General features: G+C 45.0%; 2 protein-coding genes across 14 annotated transcripts; one reads left to right on the top strand and one right to left on the bottom strand.

The window, feature by feature from the left end:
• The first annotated feature begins 102 nt into the window (after positions 1-102).
• Positions 103-16,945, top strand: Patronin. Of its 13 annotated transcripts, none has more exons than NM_001169706.2 (22): positions 103-275; positions 908-1,143; positions 3,787-4,098; positions 4,167-4,255; positions 4,316-4,451; positions 4,508-4,758; positions 4,822-4,922; positions 6,778-6,882; positions 7,117-7,347; positions 7,594-7,656; positions 7,864-8,146; positions 8,221-8,593; positions 8,654-8,755; positions 8,989-9,135; positions 9,553-11,265; positions 11,385-11,621; positions 11,687-11,885; positions 12,071-12,145; positions 13,009-13,116; positions 14,069-14,137; positions 15,041-15,323; positions 15,390-16,280. In NM_001169706.2, the coding sequence occupies exons 2-22, from the start codon at positions 1,114-1,116 to the stop codon at positions 15,532-15,534; spliced, it is 5,052 nt and encodes a 1,683-aa protein (NP_001163177.2). In that variant the 5' UTR covers positions 103-275; positions 908-1,113; the 3' UTR covers positions 15,535-16,280. The 13 variants fall into 13 exon arrangements, with proteins under 13 accessions (NP_001163177.2, NP_001163175.1, NP_001137690.1 ...); NM_001169704.2 differs by lacking the exon at positions 13,009-13,116 and adding an exon at positions 12,398-12,469; NM_001144218.3 differs by lacking the exons at positions 7,594-7,656; positions 14,069-14,137 and adding an exon at positions 12,398-12,469 and having other exon boundaries at positions 15,390-16,945.
• Positions 16,942-17,746, bottom strand: CG4866 (uncharacterized protein). Its single transcript, NM_137380.3, has 3 exons — positions 17,542-17,746; positions 17,274-17,485; positions 16,942-17,216 (listed from the first exon to the last, which is right to left on the bottom strand). The coding sequence occupies exons 1-3, from the start codon at positions 17,676-17,678 to the stop codon at positions 17,020-17,022; spliced, it is 546 nt and encodes a 181-aa protein (NP_611224.1). The 5' UTR covers positions 17,679-17,746; the 3' UTR covers positions 16,942-17,019.
• Positions 17,747-17,770: the final 24 nt, after the last annotated feature.

Genomic DNA, 17,770 nt, shown 5'->3' with positions numbered 1-17,770 from the left:
GAAGCATGTTCAACCGATTTTTTAGAATTAGGCATCAATCGATTTGTTGCCGATAAGCCAAAACCGATTGCATCGAGTAATCATCGGCTGGGGTTCCATCTCTCACATGAAAATTTGTAAGATTTTAGAGCAGATCGGTGTCCGTGATTTTCTCAATTTAAGCCCAATTTGTAGTATTAAAGCTGTTGAAAAATGCAGCGGGGACGAGCGCGAACCGTGTGAAATGCATGCGAAAGTCGTCGGTGCAGCAAATCAGTGCGAAAAACATCCCAAATGTGCGTAGGCCCCACACTCACTCTCGCACACACACCCGCGCGCACATACACAGCTTTTTCGGTCACCACTCGTTCGCTGTGGGTGCGAGCAGTACCACACTAGCAGTGTCGCACACCAGCACTGCCAGTGCAGCGGGAGCGACAGAGAGGCAAACAGCGGGCGGCGGACAACAACAGTGCGAGGCGAAGGAAAATGTTTTCATTTACTTAAGTCGGCGGTTCCCCAAAGAAAATTGGAAACTTGCTGGCTTAAAACGGATTGGGAAAACATTAATTATACCATGGACGGGCGGTTGAACACTGCGATGGGTTGAAAAGTGCGTAAATGGCTTGTCCAGACGAGCAAATCGCAACAGCTGATGCAGCAGCATCTCGAGAAAAGCGAACAGGCAACTGTAAAGTGTTCTCTGTTATTGTCGCACTGCAGCCCCGCCCCCGCCCACCACCCACCGTCGCGCTCCGTGAATGATTCACATTTTCTTTCGGCTGCCCGCCTGCCTTTTAAGCTTTTTCCCTGCCCCGCCCGCCGAAAAAAATTCGCTGACAATGCGTGTGCGCAATTAGTTATTTTTCTCGATTTCCAAGTGGTTTGACAAAGTGCCAATCGTGTTTTTGTATTTTCTTGTGTTTAGGCTCCAAGTGAAAATCACCTAAGCTGAGGAAAACTCCAAGCCACACTCACACACACACGCACTCGCTCGCACGCAGAAAAGAGACAAGTGAAAAAGGAAAAGCGGTGTGTTGTGGTCAAACATAGAGTGCGAAAAGTGCAAAAAGTGCGGAAAGTGAAGTGGCGGGCGTCGGAGAGCCGGAGTCCGTCGCAGGAAAATCCGTCAGCATGGATGTCGAAACACAGGAAATACGACAGGTAAGCGCAGCAAGAGGGCTTCCCGTGTACAAAGTTACACATAAAATAAACTCATATTTGAGCTAAAAACAAAAAGCACTCATTAACATTCCAACGGAGGCGAAGCGGGCCTAAACACCTACTCTCTTGGCCAAAATGGTGCGCTGAGGTAATGCCGCTCGGCAACTTAGCGCTTAGTATGCGACCGACACCTACTTACCAATCGACTGGTTTCGATGGCCAATGCAAACAACTACAACCGGTAGTTGTGTGGGGTGTGCTTGTGCTGATCGGAATATAATGCCAGCAGCCAACATCCATTCATAAAACTGCAGCTGAAAAATCGAAGCCGGAAAATACGCTTTACCCCTGCAAGATTAGGCATTTGTTATCGTTTTTCTCGCTTTGAGCTGGCCGCTGTTGCATGACCTAATCGCTAAATATGAAAAGAAAAAACAAATAATAAAAAAAAAAAAAAACGGCTTACGCATGCGAATGCCAGGCGCAAAGGGAGAAACGCTAACACTCTGCTCGGCGGTTTGGGGCCTTGCGTGTACACCGACTTTTCCCCCAGACAACTCCCTAGAAAGTCGCGCTGGAGTCTCGTTCTTGGCCAGCAAAAACAAACAGCTAGGAACCATAACGCGAACCGAACCTATGGCTAAACCCATTCAAACATTCAAACATCCAAGCGCTGACTCAAGCGGAGCACTCTCTTCTTGCCCGCTTTCCTTCATCAGCACTCTTTGTTATATTTAGCCGCAGATATCGCTGCCCATTCTCTGGAATGCCAAAAACAAGCAACGTTCGGCTAGATAATGAAATCATAAAGTCGCGCCAATTTCAATTTGTGACATTTGAAAACCACCAGCAACTGAAACTTTATTACAAACATGTGATGGAAATGTTTGCGGCACAGAGAAAAAACATCTCTAAACTGAACAACAATAAATCATCATTATATTCATTTTTAGTTTTATTTTCTTAAATATAACAATTATCTCAGAAAACACTAGTTTATTAGCTTTCTAATTATTACTCCCTCAGCAACCTAATTCTCATTAAATTAGATTGTTTTTTTTTCGTGTGTATTTGGATGCTTGAATACAAATATGCTATCCATCCATCCATCCATCGTTCGTTTATTCATAGTGGGCGTCCAAAGCAGCACTCATTTATTGTTTTTCTTCGAATTGCCTGCACGGTCTTTTGAAATTTGAGTTTTAGACATTTTTCCCCCGCGAGTCAATGCAAAGTGCAGCCAGAGTTTTTCCGTTTCGTTGGCCATTCAAATTATGTTGCGGACAGTTTCTTGCTTTTGGTGGAAAGCGCTTCGCTGGGCAAACAGGTTTTCCCTCCACCTGTTGACCAATTCGCATAGCTGGTCGGTCTACGACCTACGCCAATATTGTTTTCCCCGCCACTGCACTTTTCCCCCCTTATTCAGCTTGAATTATTTATGGCATATGGTTACAAGCATTTAATCCAAAAACCGCCCAAGAGCAAATTCTTTTCAACTGGCTTTGGGTATACAAAAGAATCGAACCACTTTGGTGAGATTCTCTGACATAGTTATTGATGACTTCATGCAACGATTTTGTAAGAAACCCGTTTGAAAATTATGGAATGAAAGCCAATAATAAAGACAGCATGGAGAAGTCAATGCATTGCAGCAAATACGAAAGGCACGCCGAAATCAAACTGAGTTAATGGTAATTGATAAACTTACCCCTCGAAGTTTTACCTTATCTCCAACTGTTGCTGTCTCATGTTTACTTTCTTATTTATTGTAATCCCACTAACATTAAAATGGGGGTCTCTATAAAATAAAGATAAACACCTACATCTTATCGGACACAAGCACATGTTTTATAAGTCTAGTTGGAACGTATTTTGCATTGGACTCGACCGATATAGAACCAATTTCCGCATCTGCAACAGCGACAGTTTCCCTCTTGAGAATTTATTTTGATTGCTTTTCCCCCATTTTCAATTAGACCAAGAAGAGGCCATTCGGAATAGAGCAGAATTGTGATTATGAGTGCAACAAGAAATGGGTTGGCTGGCGAAACATGGCCGCACTCGAGATGATTCTAAAAACGGAGCAGCAAAGAAGGCAGGCAGGCTGTGCGACTGCCCCGCTAGTGGAGTCTTTCATGCTGAGTGACCATCCGACCAGCAACCCCTTCACCACTACCCAGCCACTCCCTTCCTGGCCCCAAAATCCAAAAGAGTTTGGGGGGGAAAACAAAGGAAGCCGGCTGGCGTTTGGCGGCGCACGCCAAGCCAAACACGACCGAGTTTATCGAACTCATATTGAAGATTGTACGCATGGCTTCATTCGCGCACAGATACAAATACTGGCAGATGCAGCAACAGGCGTGGATACAGATACATAAGCACTTCAGAGTGCGCTAGTTAATTGCCAAGAAAAGGCCCGTCATTCAATCCGCAGAGGATGCAATTGTAGTGCATTGATTACGCAGGCTTAGCTTGGCCTTGGACGTGGAACGGGAATGGGCATGGGCATGGGCATGGGCATGGGCATGGGCATGGGCATGGGTATGGGTTGGGTGCTCTACCCCTTGCTGCACAGAATGTTCTCACATTATCGCAATCTCTACTGATGCACACTCTTTTTCCCTTACCATCGCTCCATTGCAGGCTCGTCAACGTGCTTCCGTCAAATGGCTGCTCTCAAAGGCGTTCAACAATCGCGTGCCAGACAACCTGAAGGAGCCCTTCTACCGCGACCATGAGAACCAGGAGCGCCTCAAGCCGCAGATCATCGTGGAGCTGGGCAATGCCACGCTCTACTGCCAGACGCTGGCCAATCTGTACTCAGATCCCAACTACCAAAGCATGAACCACTGGTCAATAATACAGACGCTAGCGCGCAAGGGAGTTCCCGTGGCCGAATCCGCGGACATGCCCATTACCGAAACGGTATTAATTCAAACAAATCCGCTGCGAATTGTGAGTAGATCTTAACTTCAATCTTTATGGCTTCTCCCTAATTTATTGTTCGGTTTTATCGTTTTTAGAACGCCCACATGTCTGTGATAGAATCGCTGATGGTTTTGTATGCGAAGGAAATATCATCGGGTGACCGCGTCATGGCGGCCATACGAAGGTAAGCTCACGAAATGTTATTATGATAATGTCCATTTAATATTTCCTTTCTACCTTGCAGAATATCTGGCAACAACTATCAGGCACCCACTGGCCAGTCCTACGAGCAAGCTCTGCTGGGCTGGATTTCACATGCTTGCGCCGCTCTGAAAAAGCGCATTATCAAGGAGGTGGACGCTGGGCTGCCCGACGATAATGTAAGTTATCAATTCCCTTACCCTCAGCGTATTATTTATCAATTACAAAATCACAGGGTTCACGTCTGCAGACGCCGGATATACCACCTGTAAGGGACTTCCAGGATCTGTGCGATGGCATCTGTTTGGCGCTGCTCATCTCCTACTACTGCCCAAAGGTGGTGCCGTGGACGAGTGTGCGGATTAACTATTTGCCCGCCGTCGAGGACTCTATTCACAACATCCTGCTGGTCTGCAATTTCTCGCAGAAGCATCTGCCCTACACCGTGATGCATATGACGCCCGAGGATGTGACCTACATGCGCGGGTAGCTACTAAGTTTAACTATTTAGATCGAATATTTTACTAATTTGATATCGTTTTGTTTCAGATCCATGAAACTGAATCTGGTAGTGCTGCTGACGGATCTGTTCAATCTGTTCGAAATACACCCGGCCAAATGTGTCTGCTATCCCGGCATGGATGGTCAGGGTAAGTGGAGAATATCTTTGTCTAGTTTCCATTCCCAAAACTTTGCACCGCATCGCATTTATCCGCCAAAACCCTGAACTCACCTCCAAAAGATTGGCCTGCCTGTGTTTGAATATCAGTCCGGGGCATGTTTTGTTATCCAAGTGTATCCGAAGTATTCTTGTTTTGCGTTTCGTTTTGTCTTCGTTTTTCCTATGATTTGCTTTAGATTTTATTCTTGGTTTTATTACGAAGAATTGGTTAACAAGAAGAGTGAAATTAGTCATAGTATCAATAAATGTATAAAGGCCTTTTACGCATTGCATTCAACTGGATATACGAGTGACTCAAATTATACCAGTCAGCGAAAAGTTAAAGCATTTATCACAAGTGCCTAGGAACTTAGAGCGCGTCACAGCTCACAGATTGCGTTGATTACGCCGCAAATAAGTCTCCGTTTAAGATCAACCACGAAGCACCTTTTAGGAAAAGATTGATCAGTAAAACCGCAGTTACCTAGGCAAATCTTATTTATGTTACTGTATAGTTCCTGCGGTTATTTTCGTTTGTAAATCACCGACTCCTCCAGGAAATCGACACGAAATCATATGTAATTTTCATCATCTTAGCAATCACCCATTCCCACGAAATGTAGTGAAATTCTCCACATTTCAGAAAACAATCCAAATCAAATAAACCAACTCTGTACTTGAATCTCTTTCTTTGTTTATATGCAAAACGCTTCCTCTTGCCACTCGTAACCGCAATAAATCCACCAATAATTTGGGTCCTATAACCTATAACACACAACACACCAAAAACACATCTACACACTTACCAAATGAAAAAAAAAACACACTCAACGTAAAACGTACAACGTGCCATGTTCTTCTCGATTGATCCGCTCTCCAATTCCGTGTCGACGATATCCAGATGTCATCGCCCGGCGCACTATGGGCGCCAATGAGCACGGGATCTGCCATCGACGGGGCCTCACAGTGCAGCCCGTCACACCCATTCCCGATCTGCGCAGCGATCTCGACCAGCCGCCCGTAGGCTCGCCTCAGAACCGACCACCGTTTCAAGGTTTTACTTCAAATTTTCTATCCGAGCATTTTCTGTGTACCCCAATTTCCCGAATCTCGATTTTCCTCCTTCGTTTGTTCATGAATGTGTTTCCATTTGCATTTGTTTGTTTTCTATTCGCTTATTCTGCTCACATTCAGTTTGTTTGTTTGTTCGTTTGTTTGTCTAATTGATTAATTCTTGGGGCTAAGCCAAGTAAATCGAATGATAATTATATGACATGCAGCTGTTTGATAATAACTACAATTTTAATATAGTCTAAGTCACAGTCGCACAAGACGCTTTGCAATGTGTATTGAGTTCGTAAGTGCACCACCACTCATGAGATCGATCAGTAGATATGTTCGTACGTACACCATGCATTTTGTCATCTTAATACTCCGAGCACCATGACCGAAATGACTTGACTGGGAGAACTGGATCATATATGACATGTAAATACCGACAGAAGTCATAGATGTTTGCGCAATAATATCAAACCGAATTGTCACACATTCATCTTCATAAAAGTGAAAGTATTAGGCGTTAGACCGACTAGACTCCCCTGGGGATAATTGCCCGGTTCATGGGGCACCTCTCAGCTTACTTGGCACCCATCCATGGACTGCGATTCACCTTGTTTCTGCTTTCGAATTGTGTGTTTTGCTTTGCCCGCTTCCGATGCAACGAGTCTCAATGAATAACCAACCGAAATATTCAAGTTCATTTACCTCGCAAGCCGAACAAATTGATTTTACTTATTTACGTTTTTCTTTTTCTTTTCTGTTTTTGTGACTTTTCGTATATTTAGTTCCGCACTCGAATTCATTTGGCGGCGGCTTAAATCGCAGATCAACCCCGCCCAACGAATACCAGACGGTTCAGTCAAATAATTTTGACGGTAATCATGCCGAAGGTAATTTATTTATTATTATTACTTAATTACTTTAATTATTTCTCTCTACCTTTTATTTTCATTAATTTTTGTGTACGTTTCTGTTTGCTCTTTATTTGCACTCAGAAACTGCAACTCAATGTCTTATTGGTTTCTGATTGAATTTAAATTTTGTAACTTTTTCTTTTCACCACCCACCGACCCACACACGCTTAACCACCAACCACAACGCCACCGCTGCCCGTCAACCTGCAGCCTTCGTGGTGCACAAGTCGCGTGGCATCACCACACTCGCCTCCATGCACTCGCAGCAGCAGCAGCAGCTCCATCAGCAGCAACAGCATCAGCAGCAATACCATCAGCAGCCACTGCAGCAGCACCCGTCCCAGTCGCAGCTTCAAATCCAACAGCAGGAGCCCTTGGTTCCAGCTCGCTTGCGCCAGGCTAAAGAAAAGACCAATGTTGAGTCGAAGGCGGACGAGAGAGGTTTGCCCAGCTTGCAGTTGATTTCTTAATTTCCTAGACAAGACGACTTGTATGTGGCGGATGAATGTGCTATTAGCTCCGCCATGTGGGAACTGGTTAATTGCTTGAATCAAGCTCCAGTTAAAATGATTATCGTTTCTGCTGCATACAAGTCACTAATTTGATTTCATTTATTATTTATTTAATTTGTTTTATCTTCTTTTCATTTACTTCTGTTTTGTTTGTTCTCGAATGTAAATCGAATAGGCGATTTTGTCGCTGCGGGTCGACCAAGTAACTGGGAACAGAGCCGCCGGCCAAGCTTTGCAGGTATGAGCCAACTCTGTCACTGCTGACCCAGAATCGTTGTATCAAACGTAGTTGTTATCCATCCATTTGTGCGTTAAGTTGAATGCAATTTAGTTTGTGGTACTGTTACTTTTAGCTTTATTACATATCCTTCAAGCTCTCCCCAATCCAATTGTTGTCGTGACAGTCATTCGGTGGCAATTTTCTAACGCTCTGGTGCACTTTCAGGTCGTCGCTCGCGCAGAAACTCCTCCAGCGAGGACTCCCAGCTGACCATTGAGAACTTTGGTGGCTCGCAGGATCAGCTGAATACGCTGGGACGATACGAACGCGACAGGGAACGCAAATTGTCCAACACCAGTGTGGGCAGTTATCCAGTTGAACCCGCTGTGGCCGTTCGCTCTTCAATTGCCGATGCTAGGGGCACGTTGCAGTTGGGCTACGATACGGACTCCGGCTCTGAGAAGCAGGATCGCGAAACGGAAAAGTATTCGATGCGCCGGCAAGTCAGGTGAGTCATTGAAATGTTTGCATTTATGTATAAACCATGGTCGATTACATTTTTGATTTTAACCTTATCGACAGTGTTGACAATGTGCCCACGGTGTCGTCGCACAATCTTTCGAATGCGGGCAGCCCGTTGCCGGTGGCTAGGCACAAGCAACATTCCAGCGACAAAGACTACAGCAGCAACAGCGGCATGACACCAGATGCATACAACGATTCCCGCTCCACCAGTGGCTATGATCCGGAGAGCACGCCCGTTCGCAAGTCCTCGACTAGCAGCATGCCAGCAAGTCCCGCTGCCTGGCAGTTAGATGTGGGAGACGACGATATGCGCTCGCTGGAAAACGCCAGCAAGTTGTCCACAATTCGAATGAAACTGGAGGAGAAGCGGCGGCGCATTGAGCAGGACAAGCGCAAGATCGAGATGGCCTTGCTGCGGCACCAGGAGAAGGTAGGCGTTGAGTAAATAGTGTAGAGCCTTATAATCAGCACTATTTGTATGTATTCGCAGGAGGATTTGGAATCGTGTCCGGACGTGATGAAGTGGGAGACCATGAGCAACGAATCAAAGAGAACACCTGATATGGATCCCGTGGATTTGGACAAGTACCAGGTGGGTGTGACAAGATTTCCCCCAATTTTCCTCTCCCGTCTAACCAATACAATTCGAGTGCCAGAGAATTTATGTCTAACGCCTGTGTCTCTCTTTTACCCCCATTTTGTGTCTGTGCCTGCTTCTACATTCACACATACTTACACGCAACAATTACACAACACAAAACACGCCCAATAACCAATCAAACCACATTAACATACCACCTAATCGCCGGGATGTGGATCAAGCAGCAAAGTATCGCCATTATGAACATGAATCTGCAGGATATCCAGCAGGATATCCACCGCCTGGCCACCCAGCAAAGCCAAATGCAGGCGCAGCACCTCCAAGCCCAACAACTCATGCAGGCTCAGCAAATAGCCAACATGCTGAACCAGGTAATCCATCCGCCCATAACACACTGTCCGACCTTAAGCTCATTGCAGCAGTTGCTCAAATTAACGAAGGATGTGGAATGCTTACTGTTTTGTTTTGTTTATTGGCTGGGAATTTAAGAACTGATTAGTGATTATTGCTGAAATATACTGGCTTATGATATTTACAAGTAGGAAGTCTGATAATTCATGAATTTCTGTTTGATCTTTTAAATTTTATATTGCTTAGTAGTTGAAATGCAGTAATCACTAGCCTGATTCTTTACTAAAAGTACGCCAAATTTGTCGCCAAATTGAATTCCAATAATGCATGTTTGTCAACTAAAAAATTGTTCTTTGATCTCGTTCCCTGCAACTTGCAATACGCCACTTTTGAAATCTGCAACTCGCCACCTGCCCACACTAACCGTGCATCCACAGCAGCAGACCTATGGGTCGCAGCAGCACCTGGCTGATCACCATTACCAGCAGCAGAGACCCATGCAGCAAAGCTTTGGTTCATCGCCCCATCTTCCGCAGGCCTACAACGCCCCAGTCAGCGCATACAGCTCCCGTCCGCCCAGTCGCGATCCCTACCAGCAGCAGCTCCACCATCAGCAGCAGCAGCCCATGCCCATGCCGCAACCGATGCAGTACGTCAACGAGCATGGGCAGTATATGTCGCCGCCGCAGCCCGCACACTACATGCCGCAGCAGGCACAACAGCCGCAGAGCATTTACAGCGACAACGGGGCGGCGTACAATCACAGTAACCACTCGCCATATGGCGGAACTCCACAGTATCGGAGCAGCGTGGTGTACGACGATTACGGGCAGCCCACCAACCACTTCTACCTGCATGAGTCATCGCCGCAGCCTCAAGCTCATCAGCATCCGCAGCGCAGGACTTGGGCTCACTCCGCAGCAGCCGCCGCTTATGAACAACAGCAACAGATCCAGCCTTCCCTGGTGGATGTGAATGCCTGGCAGACGCAGCAGCACCAAAAGCAGAAGCAGACCTGGATGAACAGGCCGCCCTCGAGTGCGGGAGCCCCGAGTCCTGGCAGCTTTATGCTGCACCAGAACGGTGGAGGAGGAGGTGGTGGCGGTGGTGGTGGCGAGCTACAGCACCTGTTTCAGGTACAGGCCTCGCCACAGCATGGCCAACGGCAGGTTAGTGGATCCAATGGCGTGCAGCGCCAGCAGTCGTTGACCAACTTGCGAGACAATCGCTCGCCCAAGGCACCACAAAACATGGGAATGCCCATGGGTATGCCAATGCAGCAAGAGGACATGATGGCACCGCAGAGTATTTGCTTTATCGGTGACGAGGAGGATGTTGATGAGCTGGAGCGGAACATCATCGAATCTATGCAGTCGACGCACATCTCCGACTTTGTACACCAACAGCAGCAGCAGCACCAACACCAACAGCAACTTCAGCAGCAACAACGGTTGCAGGGGCACAGCGGACGAGGTAGCAGCTCGGAGGATTATGACAGCGGGGAGATGATCTCCAACAAGCTGAACATCACCAGCGGCAATCTCACCTATCGCATACCCTCGCCATCCCGTCCCTCCATCCAAGCCAACAGCTTCCAGGATCCCCGAGCCATGGCAGCTGCTTCCGGTGGCGAGGACCAGCCGCCCGAGAAGGGTTTCTACATCTCCTTCGACGATGAGCAGCCCAAACGACCCAAGCCACCTCTGCGCGCCAAGCGATCGCCTAAAAAGGAGTCTCCACCAGGAAGTCGGGACAGCGTCGATAACCAGGCGACCCTGAAACGTGAATCGCTAAGTCATCTGCACAACAACAACAATATTGGATTCGGAAATGATGATGTCAACAGCAAACCGGTGACCAGGCACAGTATCCATGGCCTAAACAACTCCAACAGTGTCAAATCTCCCGGAAATGCCACGTACAACAAGTACACGGATGAGCCGCCCATCCAACTGCGACAGTTGGCCGTTTCGGGAGCAATGTCACCAACTAGTAACGAACGTCATCACTTGGACGATGTCAGCAATCAGTCACCGCAGCAGACGCAGCAACCAATGTCGCCCACGCGACTCCAACAGAGCAGCAACAACGCAGAGGCGGCCAAGAACAAGGCGCTGGTCATCGGAGCAGATTCCACCAATTTGGATCCGGTAAGAGCACTAAATGGGTCTTGTGGGTTCCGAGGCTTTTTTGCTATTGAACAGATGAGGGGATCTGACAACACAATAAGTTCTTCGCATATTAAGCGTATCCATTTATATGACTACAGGAATCTGTTGATGAGATGGAGCGGCGCAAGGAGAAAATCATGCTGCTGTCTTTGCAACGTCGCCAGCAACAGGAGGAGGCGAAGGCGCGCAAAGAGATTGAGGCTTCCCAGAAGCGAGAAAAGGAGCGCGAAAAGGAGGAGGAACGAGCGCGGAAAAAGGAGGAGCAAATGGCACGGCGAGCGGCCATTTTGGAGCAGCACAGACTCAAGAAAGCCATTGAAGAGGCCGAGCGAGAGGTACAAGAGAGTTGCTTTACTTAACACGGCAAAGCATGAACTTAAACTTTGATATTCTTCCATAGGGTAAAACCCTGGATCGGCCCGATCTGCACGTGAAGCTGCAATCGCATTCATCCACCTCAACGACCCCACGACTGAGGCAGCAGCGCACCACGCGTCCCAGGCCTAAGACAATTCACGTGGACGATGCCAGCGTGGACATCAGCGAGGCTTCAAGCATCTCTAGTCGGGGCAAAAAAGGCTCAAGCTCGAATCTAACCGGTGAGCAATTTATCGGTGCTCAAAAGCCCAAAAAGCACGCCACAATAATCGATGCCCGGTTTTTAGGAATTTCGGCACGCCGAGAATACTATACTTTTGTGTTTTATATTGTTTTGTCCAACTATTATTCCTATTTTCTGCTAATTTGTTAACTTTTCGTTTCGTTTTGAATTTGAACTTAACAGGCTACGGTCAACTAAGCTCAAATTCAATGAAAAGAGATTACTACAGGGGCTCCCAAGACTCCCTCACTGTAAAAGGTAATTTATGTTTTTGTTATTTTACCCTAATTGCATTGTCTTATATTTCATCTGTTGTAGTTTGATCTAAGTTAAGCATGTTTAGTTAAACTTTAAGTTGATTTTGTATCTGGCCACTTTCCGATAAATGGGTCTTAGAATCTAACTATTTGAATTGCACCTGTACATGAATGTAGCTCTAAGTTTTCATTATAACTATGGTATTTGGACAACCTATTTGATAAGACATAACAACTAATTTCGTTTAAACAGAGTCACCCGATGATTATCCCAGTACAAGTTCAACTCCGATTGGACGACGGGGATCGTACAAAACTTCCAGAGGTTGGTGATGGATAACACGCCCACTTAGTTCTCTTTTTTGTTTTCTTTTTTTGTTTCCCTCTGTTTAATTTCACAAATTCGCATTCGAACACGCTAAGAAATGAAACGAAAGTTGAAACGCTCCAGCGCTTATAGTTTTTTATGGTTTGTCTTTAACTTACTAACAAGTTTTGATTTCGGTTCAAGTACTGAATTATGGCTAACAGCAAACTGCATACAACCTCAACTAATCCAATGCACTGCCAGTAAGATTGCACCTGAGCTGAAAAGTGGACCTGAGGCGCGCTTAAGGATGTACACATATCAGATATTATAATTAGTTTTATTTATCTGGTTTTTGGGTCTACAATTTTGAAGATGAATTTTGGTTTTTTGGGGGTGCCGGGCGATCTAAGTTTGATTTACGATATTTGTACCTCATTTTGTGCCACCCATTCATTTGTGTTAACGAATTGCGAATGAATAAGAATCATGTGTTCCACCTGTATACTGATGCACTCGGCTCGCGTCTTTCGTGACCTGACTCCACCTGATTTCAGAGCCAGCCGGCGTAGAAAGGGGCCGCACTCTGTCGCGTATCTCCGTCGCTAAGGGCAGCACGCTTAATTTCCGGGGCCGAAAGTCCAATTCGCTAATGAATCTGTGCGGTAAGAAGCGTTCCACAGCAGCAACAATCAAGCTGCCTGCCTGTTACCTTTCTCTGTTACCCCATACTCTATTCTCTATTTAGTCCTATTAAGTATTTACCTGTCTGCCACTTTCTTTCTGTTGAAGTTGTTTTGGGTATTTCTAGTGGTATCTTTTGGTTAAACCTGTGACTGTGCTTTGGTTCTGGTATCTTTAGTGGTGATAAGTAACTTACTTTCTCCTTTCTCATTTCTTTTCATATATTTGTATATATTTGATTATACTATTCTTTGCTGTTCCTTGCGATTTTAGTTTGTAACCTTTCACTGGAATGATTCGGTCTACCACGTTCCTTACGATGATGCGGTGGTGGTGGTGGTGGTGTGGTTCCCTCTCAAGCTTTTTTCTTGTGTTCGTCAGATGATTTGCAGGGGGCCTTGGGTTGGTTTCTACAGCTTTATATGCGCAACTGGTTATGGTATATTGTGGACCGATCGAATTTGCTTACTTACTCCATTTGTGAGATATGGTATACACTAGCACAAATACACTCATGCAAACATCTGCACCGCCAACACTAATCAGTACATTTTTTCGATTTTAATCCAGATCATGATTCAGATCAACTAGCTATTAAGATATCTACGAAATTGCCTAACTAAATTTTGTGCACACATTCTCTTCTTTTATTCCTCTTTCTTTCAACTCAATCTTGTCTAAAAACGAATCTTGAAATTAACCAACAAAAATCCAAATCCGATAATTAACCGAATTAAACGAACTCATCGAACTTGCCATCCATCCACGTGACTGGTGACTAACAATAACGCATCCATCGACTGGTTTCACCTGCATGGACGACCTGGGTGATACCGTTCTGATCCAATCTGTTTTGTGCATGTGACCGTCCGCGCTGAATGCCTCGACTTACACGGATTCCATCCCTGCTCTTTGCTTGCCGGTTAGACACAGATTCGGGACTGGGACGCGCCACTCCGCCGAGGCGTGCTCCGTCGCCTGGAATGGGAATGGGCGCTTCAGGTAGGCATATGCCATCTCCCTCCGGACCGGGCTCATTGCCGCCAGGTTTGATATCGAAACGTCGCGGATTTGATGATGGATCCAGCGATTTCTCTTTAACTCCGAATTTGAACATGGAATATTCGGGTTTGTATCTCTCTCTCTCGTCTTCAAAACAATCAGAAAACAAATCATATCAGCCATACCAATACTTCAAATCAATCCTCAGTTATCCAATCACCTTCCACCAATCCATACACCATTGGTCATCTGCATCTCACCTGCATCTGTACTACCTAAGTTGGAACGCCTAATTATGATTTCAGAATTTTGTAATTTTATCGGTTTGTTCATTCATTACGAATTGGCATACTCTGTGCAGAATGCACATTATTTATTCGACATCAATACATATGAGTTCTACATAGATATACAAGTTCTAGTGGGCTGCGGCAGTCTGTAGAATCCGATTCTTCGTTCGTCCACCTGTAATCTTCCCTAGCGTCGTCAAATCCACGACTTTCGATGTTCAAATGAAACCCAAAAAAATGTGTTCTTAGTGATATAAAAACACCGCAAGAGTTGCAAGATTAACCAAAAAGAAAATTGCAAGCACTGTTTATTGTTACATTTTATTTGCTTATAAGTTATGCAATTTAAGCCAAGCTTATTATTTTCGTTATTTTTTGTCCGAATGTTTTTTTTTTTTTCATAATTTGTTTACCACTCCCTAGTATCTTAAAAATGGATCCCGTAGATTCACCAACGTTTTGCATTAATTCTTGCACGTTTCCTGCATTTTGATAAATGGACTAGAAGATTTTGCGATCTAGAATCTAGAAGCTTGACATTGCCACCAAAAAGTAGAAGGAGATATCCGAAAATATGCGAATGTGTCTAACTTTATCTGTACTGCATTCACAGGTCCTAAACTCTATAAACAACCAGCGGCCAAATCGAATCGTGGAATCATCCTGAATGCCGTTGAATACTGTGTTTTTCCCGGCGTTGTTAACCGCGAGGCCAAACAGAAAGTGCTGGAGAAGATTGCGCGCTCGGAGGCGAAGCACTTCCTGGTACTCTTCCGCGATGCTGGCTGCCAGTTCCGCGCCCTCTACAGCTACCAGCCCGAAACGGACCAGGTAACCAAGCTGTATGGTACTGGGCCTAGTCAAGTCGAAGAAGTCATGTTCGACAAGTTTTTCAAGTGAGTGATTTGTCTATCCTCTAATTTAGTTGATTTTTCAAACGTATTGCTTCCCCATTCCTGCAGATACAACTCAGGAGGCAAGTGCTTCTCGCAAGTGCATACAAAGCATCTGACAGTGACCATCGACGCCTTCACAATACACAACTCCCTGTGGCAGGGCAAGCGGGTACAGTTGCCCAGCAAAAAAGACATGGCGCTTGTAATCTAAGCGGTGGGCTGAGTATTCTGAGTGGCATCTCGATTCGGATGCAGAAGGGTGGCGGCAGTGGAGCGGTTTGGCCAACGGGCGCTTGGCGCGGTTTTGGTCGCAACCACACTATTCTACAAGATTGCGCATTAAGACATCTATGGAAGCATAACAAAACATATACCGAATGTTTTTCTATAGGTCGCGGGGTTTTGGTGTTCATCGGGGCATATACGGCTAAATACTATTTGCACATGTTTCAAGAACAACAAATCGGAATTTACGAAAAATATTGTAGTGATTAATACAATGCGATTGAATATTTATTTTGAATATAAATGCATATATCCAGCCTAAGAATTTATTGTTCACGCAAGCCTGAAGCAGTAGGAGAAGCATTCAATTGTAAACGAAGAACAGATAGAGCAGGTAGATTGCACTCGACAGCCAAAAGAATGTAATGGAATTTTGAATGAATGTATTTTTTGTTTGCAAACAGTAAGCTCCGCTGTACGATGATGAGGAACAAATGTAGAAAATCCTTTTTATTAATTTGTTTTATATTGTTATGAAGTTATTCATGTAAAACTTTTTCTTGGCCTTGGGCAGGCGGAAATGAAATCGTGTATGGGCCGCAGCCAAAGTCGAAACTAATTTTAATGCCACTAGCTATTTATTTTAACACTAATTAATATTTACTTTTTATGCGTATTTAAAAAGGAATAATAATACAACTAATACTTAAACTTATGTATATCTATACAAACAGAAAAAGACTTTTGACTGCTGAAAGGGAAATCCACTGTTCTTTTAGATTTCTTTTTGCAAAGTCAGATGCACGACGAGCAGTCCGACTCTAAAATCTCTACAAATTGTATTGCACTTCTAACCACACTAGAACCATTTCGAATGCATTTGCTTCTTATGCCTGAGCCTGGCTTGAATCGACTCGTCTAACTGCCATCGATCTTACTTTTAACTTTGTTCATTAGTCACTTTTTAGACCGCTCAACTGTTCGATGCACCTGCCTGCACCTTAGTCCCTAACCACAACCACACTCATCTCGTTTTATAAATAAAGCGACCGATCAATCCCACGCTGGTATCTTATAATTTATTGTGTACATCCGCTGGCTCTCACTTGTTTCCAAAACTGATATTACTTTAACATCCGCAAGGTATTTCAACACGATTGACTTTAGATAGCGAAGTGAGGGTAAAAACTAATAGAGCATAATCCAACTGAACCGCCATTATAAAATGATTCCGAGCAGATCGGTAATTCGGGGGATCAGGATAAAATAAATATGTATATGTATGTGCGTGTCGGCGCAGTTGTGCCCTTGGCGCAATTCGCTCCGGAATAATGAATATTAATGAGATCTAAACATTATTATATAAAATGTAATAAAGTTATTGAACATGATTATTTAACAAAGTCTTAGTTGGTTTTATTGCAAGTTAGCTTTAGTTACTCTACTGGTTATCTTAAGGGAGGTAGTCTCTCTACATTTGGAAATCGTCACGCATGTCGTTGTAGCGGAGTACATGCTCCTTGATCTTGGAGCCATCCACCCAGGTGACAAAGTCCTCGAGGTTTCTGGAGACCAGAAAAGCAGGATCCTTAATCATTTCCGGACCAACACGCACATGACCATGCTCTATGAGGTCTGTGGCCGCTTTCAGGTGCTCCGACATTCGAACTGCCAACGGAAAATGGTTATATGAAAATGAAGTGCTTATTAAGGGATGGTACTCACGTTTCACCATGATCACGGGTAGACGACGTCGGCAAAAGTGGCTGGCAGATATCTTGGCCGCCGTTTCCAAAGTAAGCTGATCATTGGAAACTCCCATGGCGTGCAGCTTGTTTAGGAGCATGGTGGTGGCCTCCGTCTTGAAAGGTTCTGAAGCATCCAGCTTAGCTATCCTCTCTGCCAGTTCCCGTATCTCCCTGGACAACTTGTTATACCTAAAAATTAACAAATTTAATGGGGATTTAAATACGTGAGCAATTTGGTCTCTTACTTGGTGTAGTCCTCCCTTTTTTGAATGTGAAAGCGCCTAAGGATTTTGTTCTCCTTGCCGCCGTTGTCCACTTTCCAGGTGATGAAGTCCACCTTTTTAAGCAGCTTCTGCTCATGAAATTTGAGTTTACGAACCATTTTTATTTATATTATTTTGCAAATTAATTTTTTGTTGACGAACTACTCGCACATGTGCTGCGCAGTGTGACCAGAGCACGCACAACTGCAGC

This window comes from Drosophila melanogaster, chromosome 2R (genome assembly GCF_000001215.4).
Source record: "Drosophila melanogaster chromosome 2R".
NCBI lineage: Eukaryota > Metazoa > Arthropoda > Insecta > Diptera > Drosophilidae > Drosophila > Drosophila melanogaster.
This window is presented reverse-complemented; position numbering and strand designations above follow the sequence as displayed.

Coding starts and splice junctions, on each gene's coding strand:
- Patronin (NM_001274122.1), top strand. CDS start 1,114: ATGGATGTCGAAACACAGGAAATACGACAG. Junction 4,923..6,777: donor TCCCGGCATGGATGGTCAGG/GTAAGTGGAGAA, acceptor TCGTATATTTAG/TTCCGCACTCGAATTCATTT. Junction 15,324..15,389: donor ATGTTCGACAAGTTTTTCAA/GTGAGTGATTTG, acceptor CCATTCCTGCAG/ATACAACTCAGGAGGCAAGT.
- CG4866 (NM_137380.3), bottom strand. CDS start 17,678: ATGGTTCGTAAACTCAAATTTCATGAGCAGAAGCTGCTTAAAAAGGTG. Junction 17,486..17,541: donor AAAAGGGAGGACTACACCAA/GTAAGAGACCAA, acceptor GTTAATTTTTAG/GTATAACAAGTTGTCCAGGG. Junction 17,217..17,273: donor ACCCGTGATCATGGTGAAAC/GTGAGTACCATC, acceptor TTCCGTTGGCAG/TTCGAATGTCGGAGCACCTG.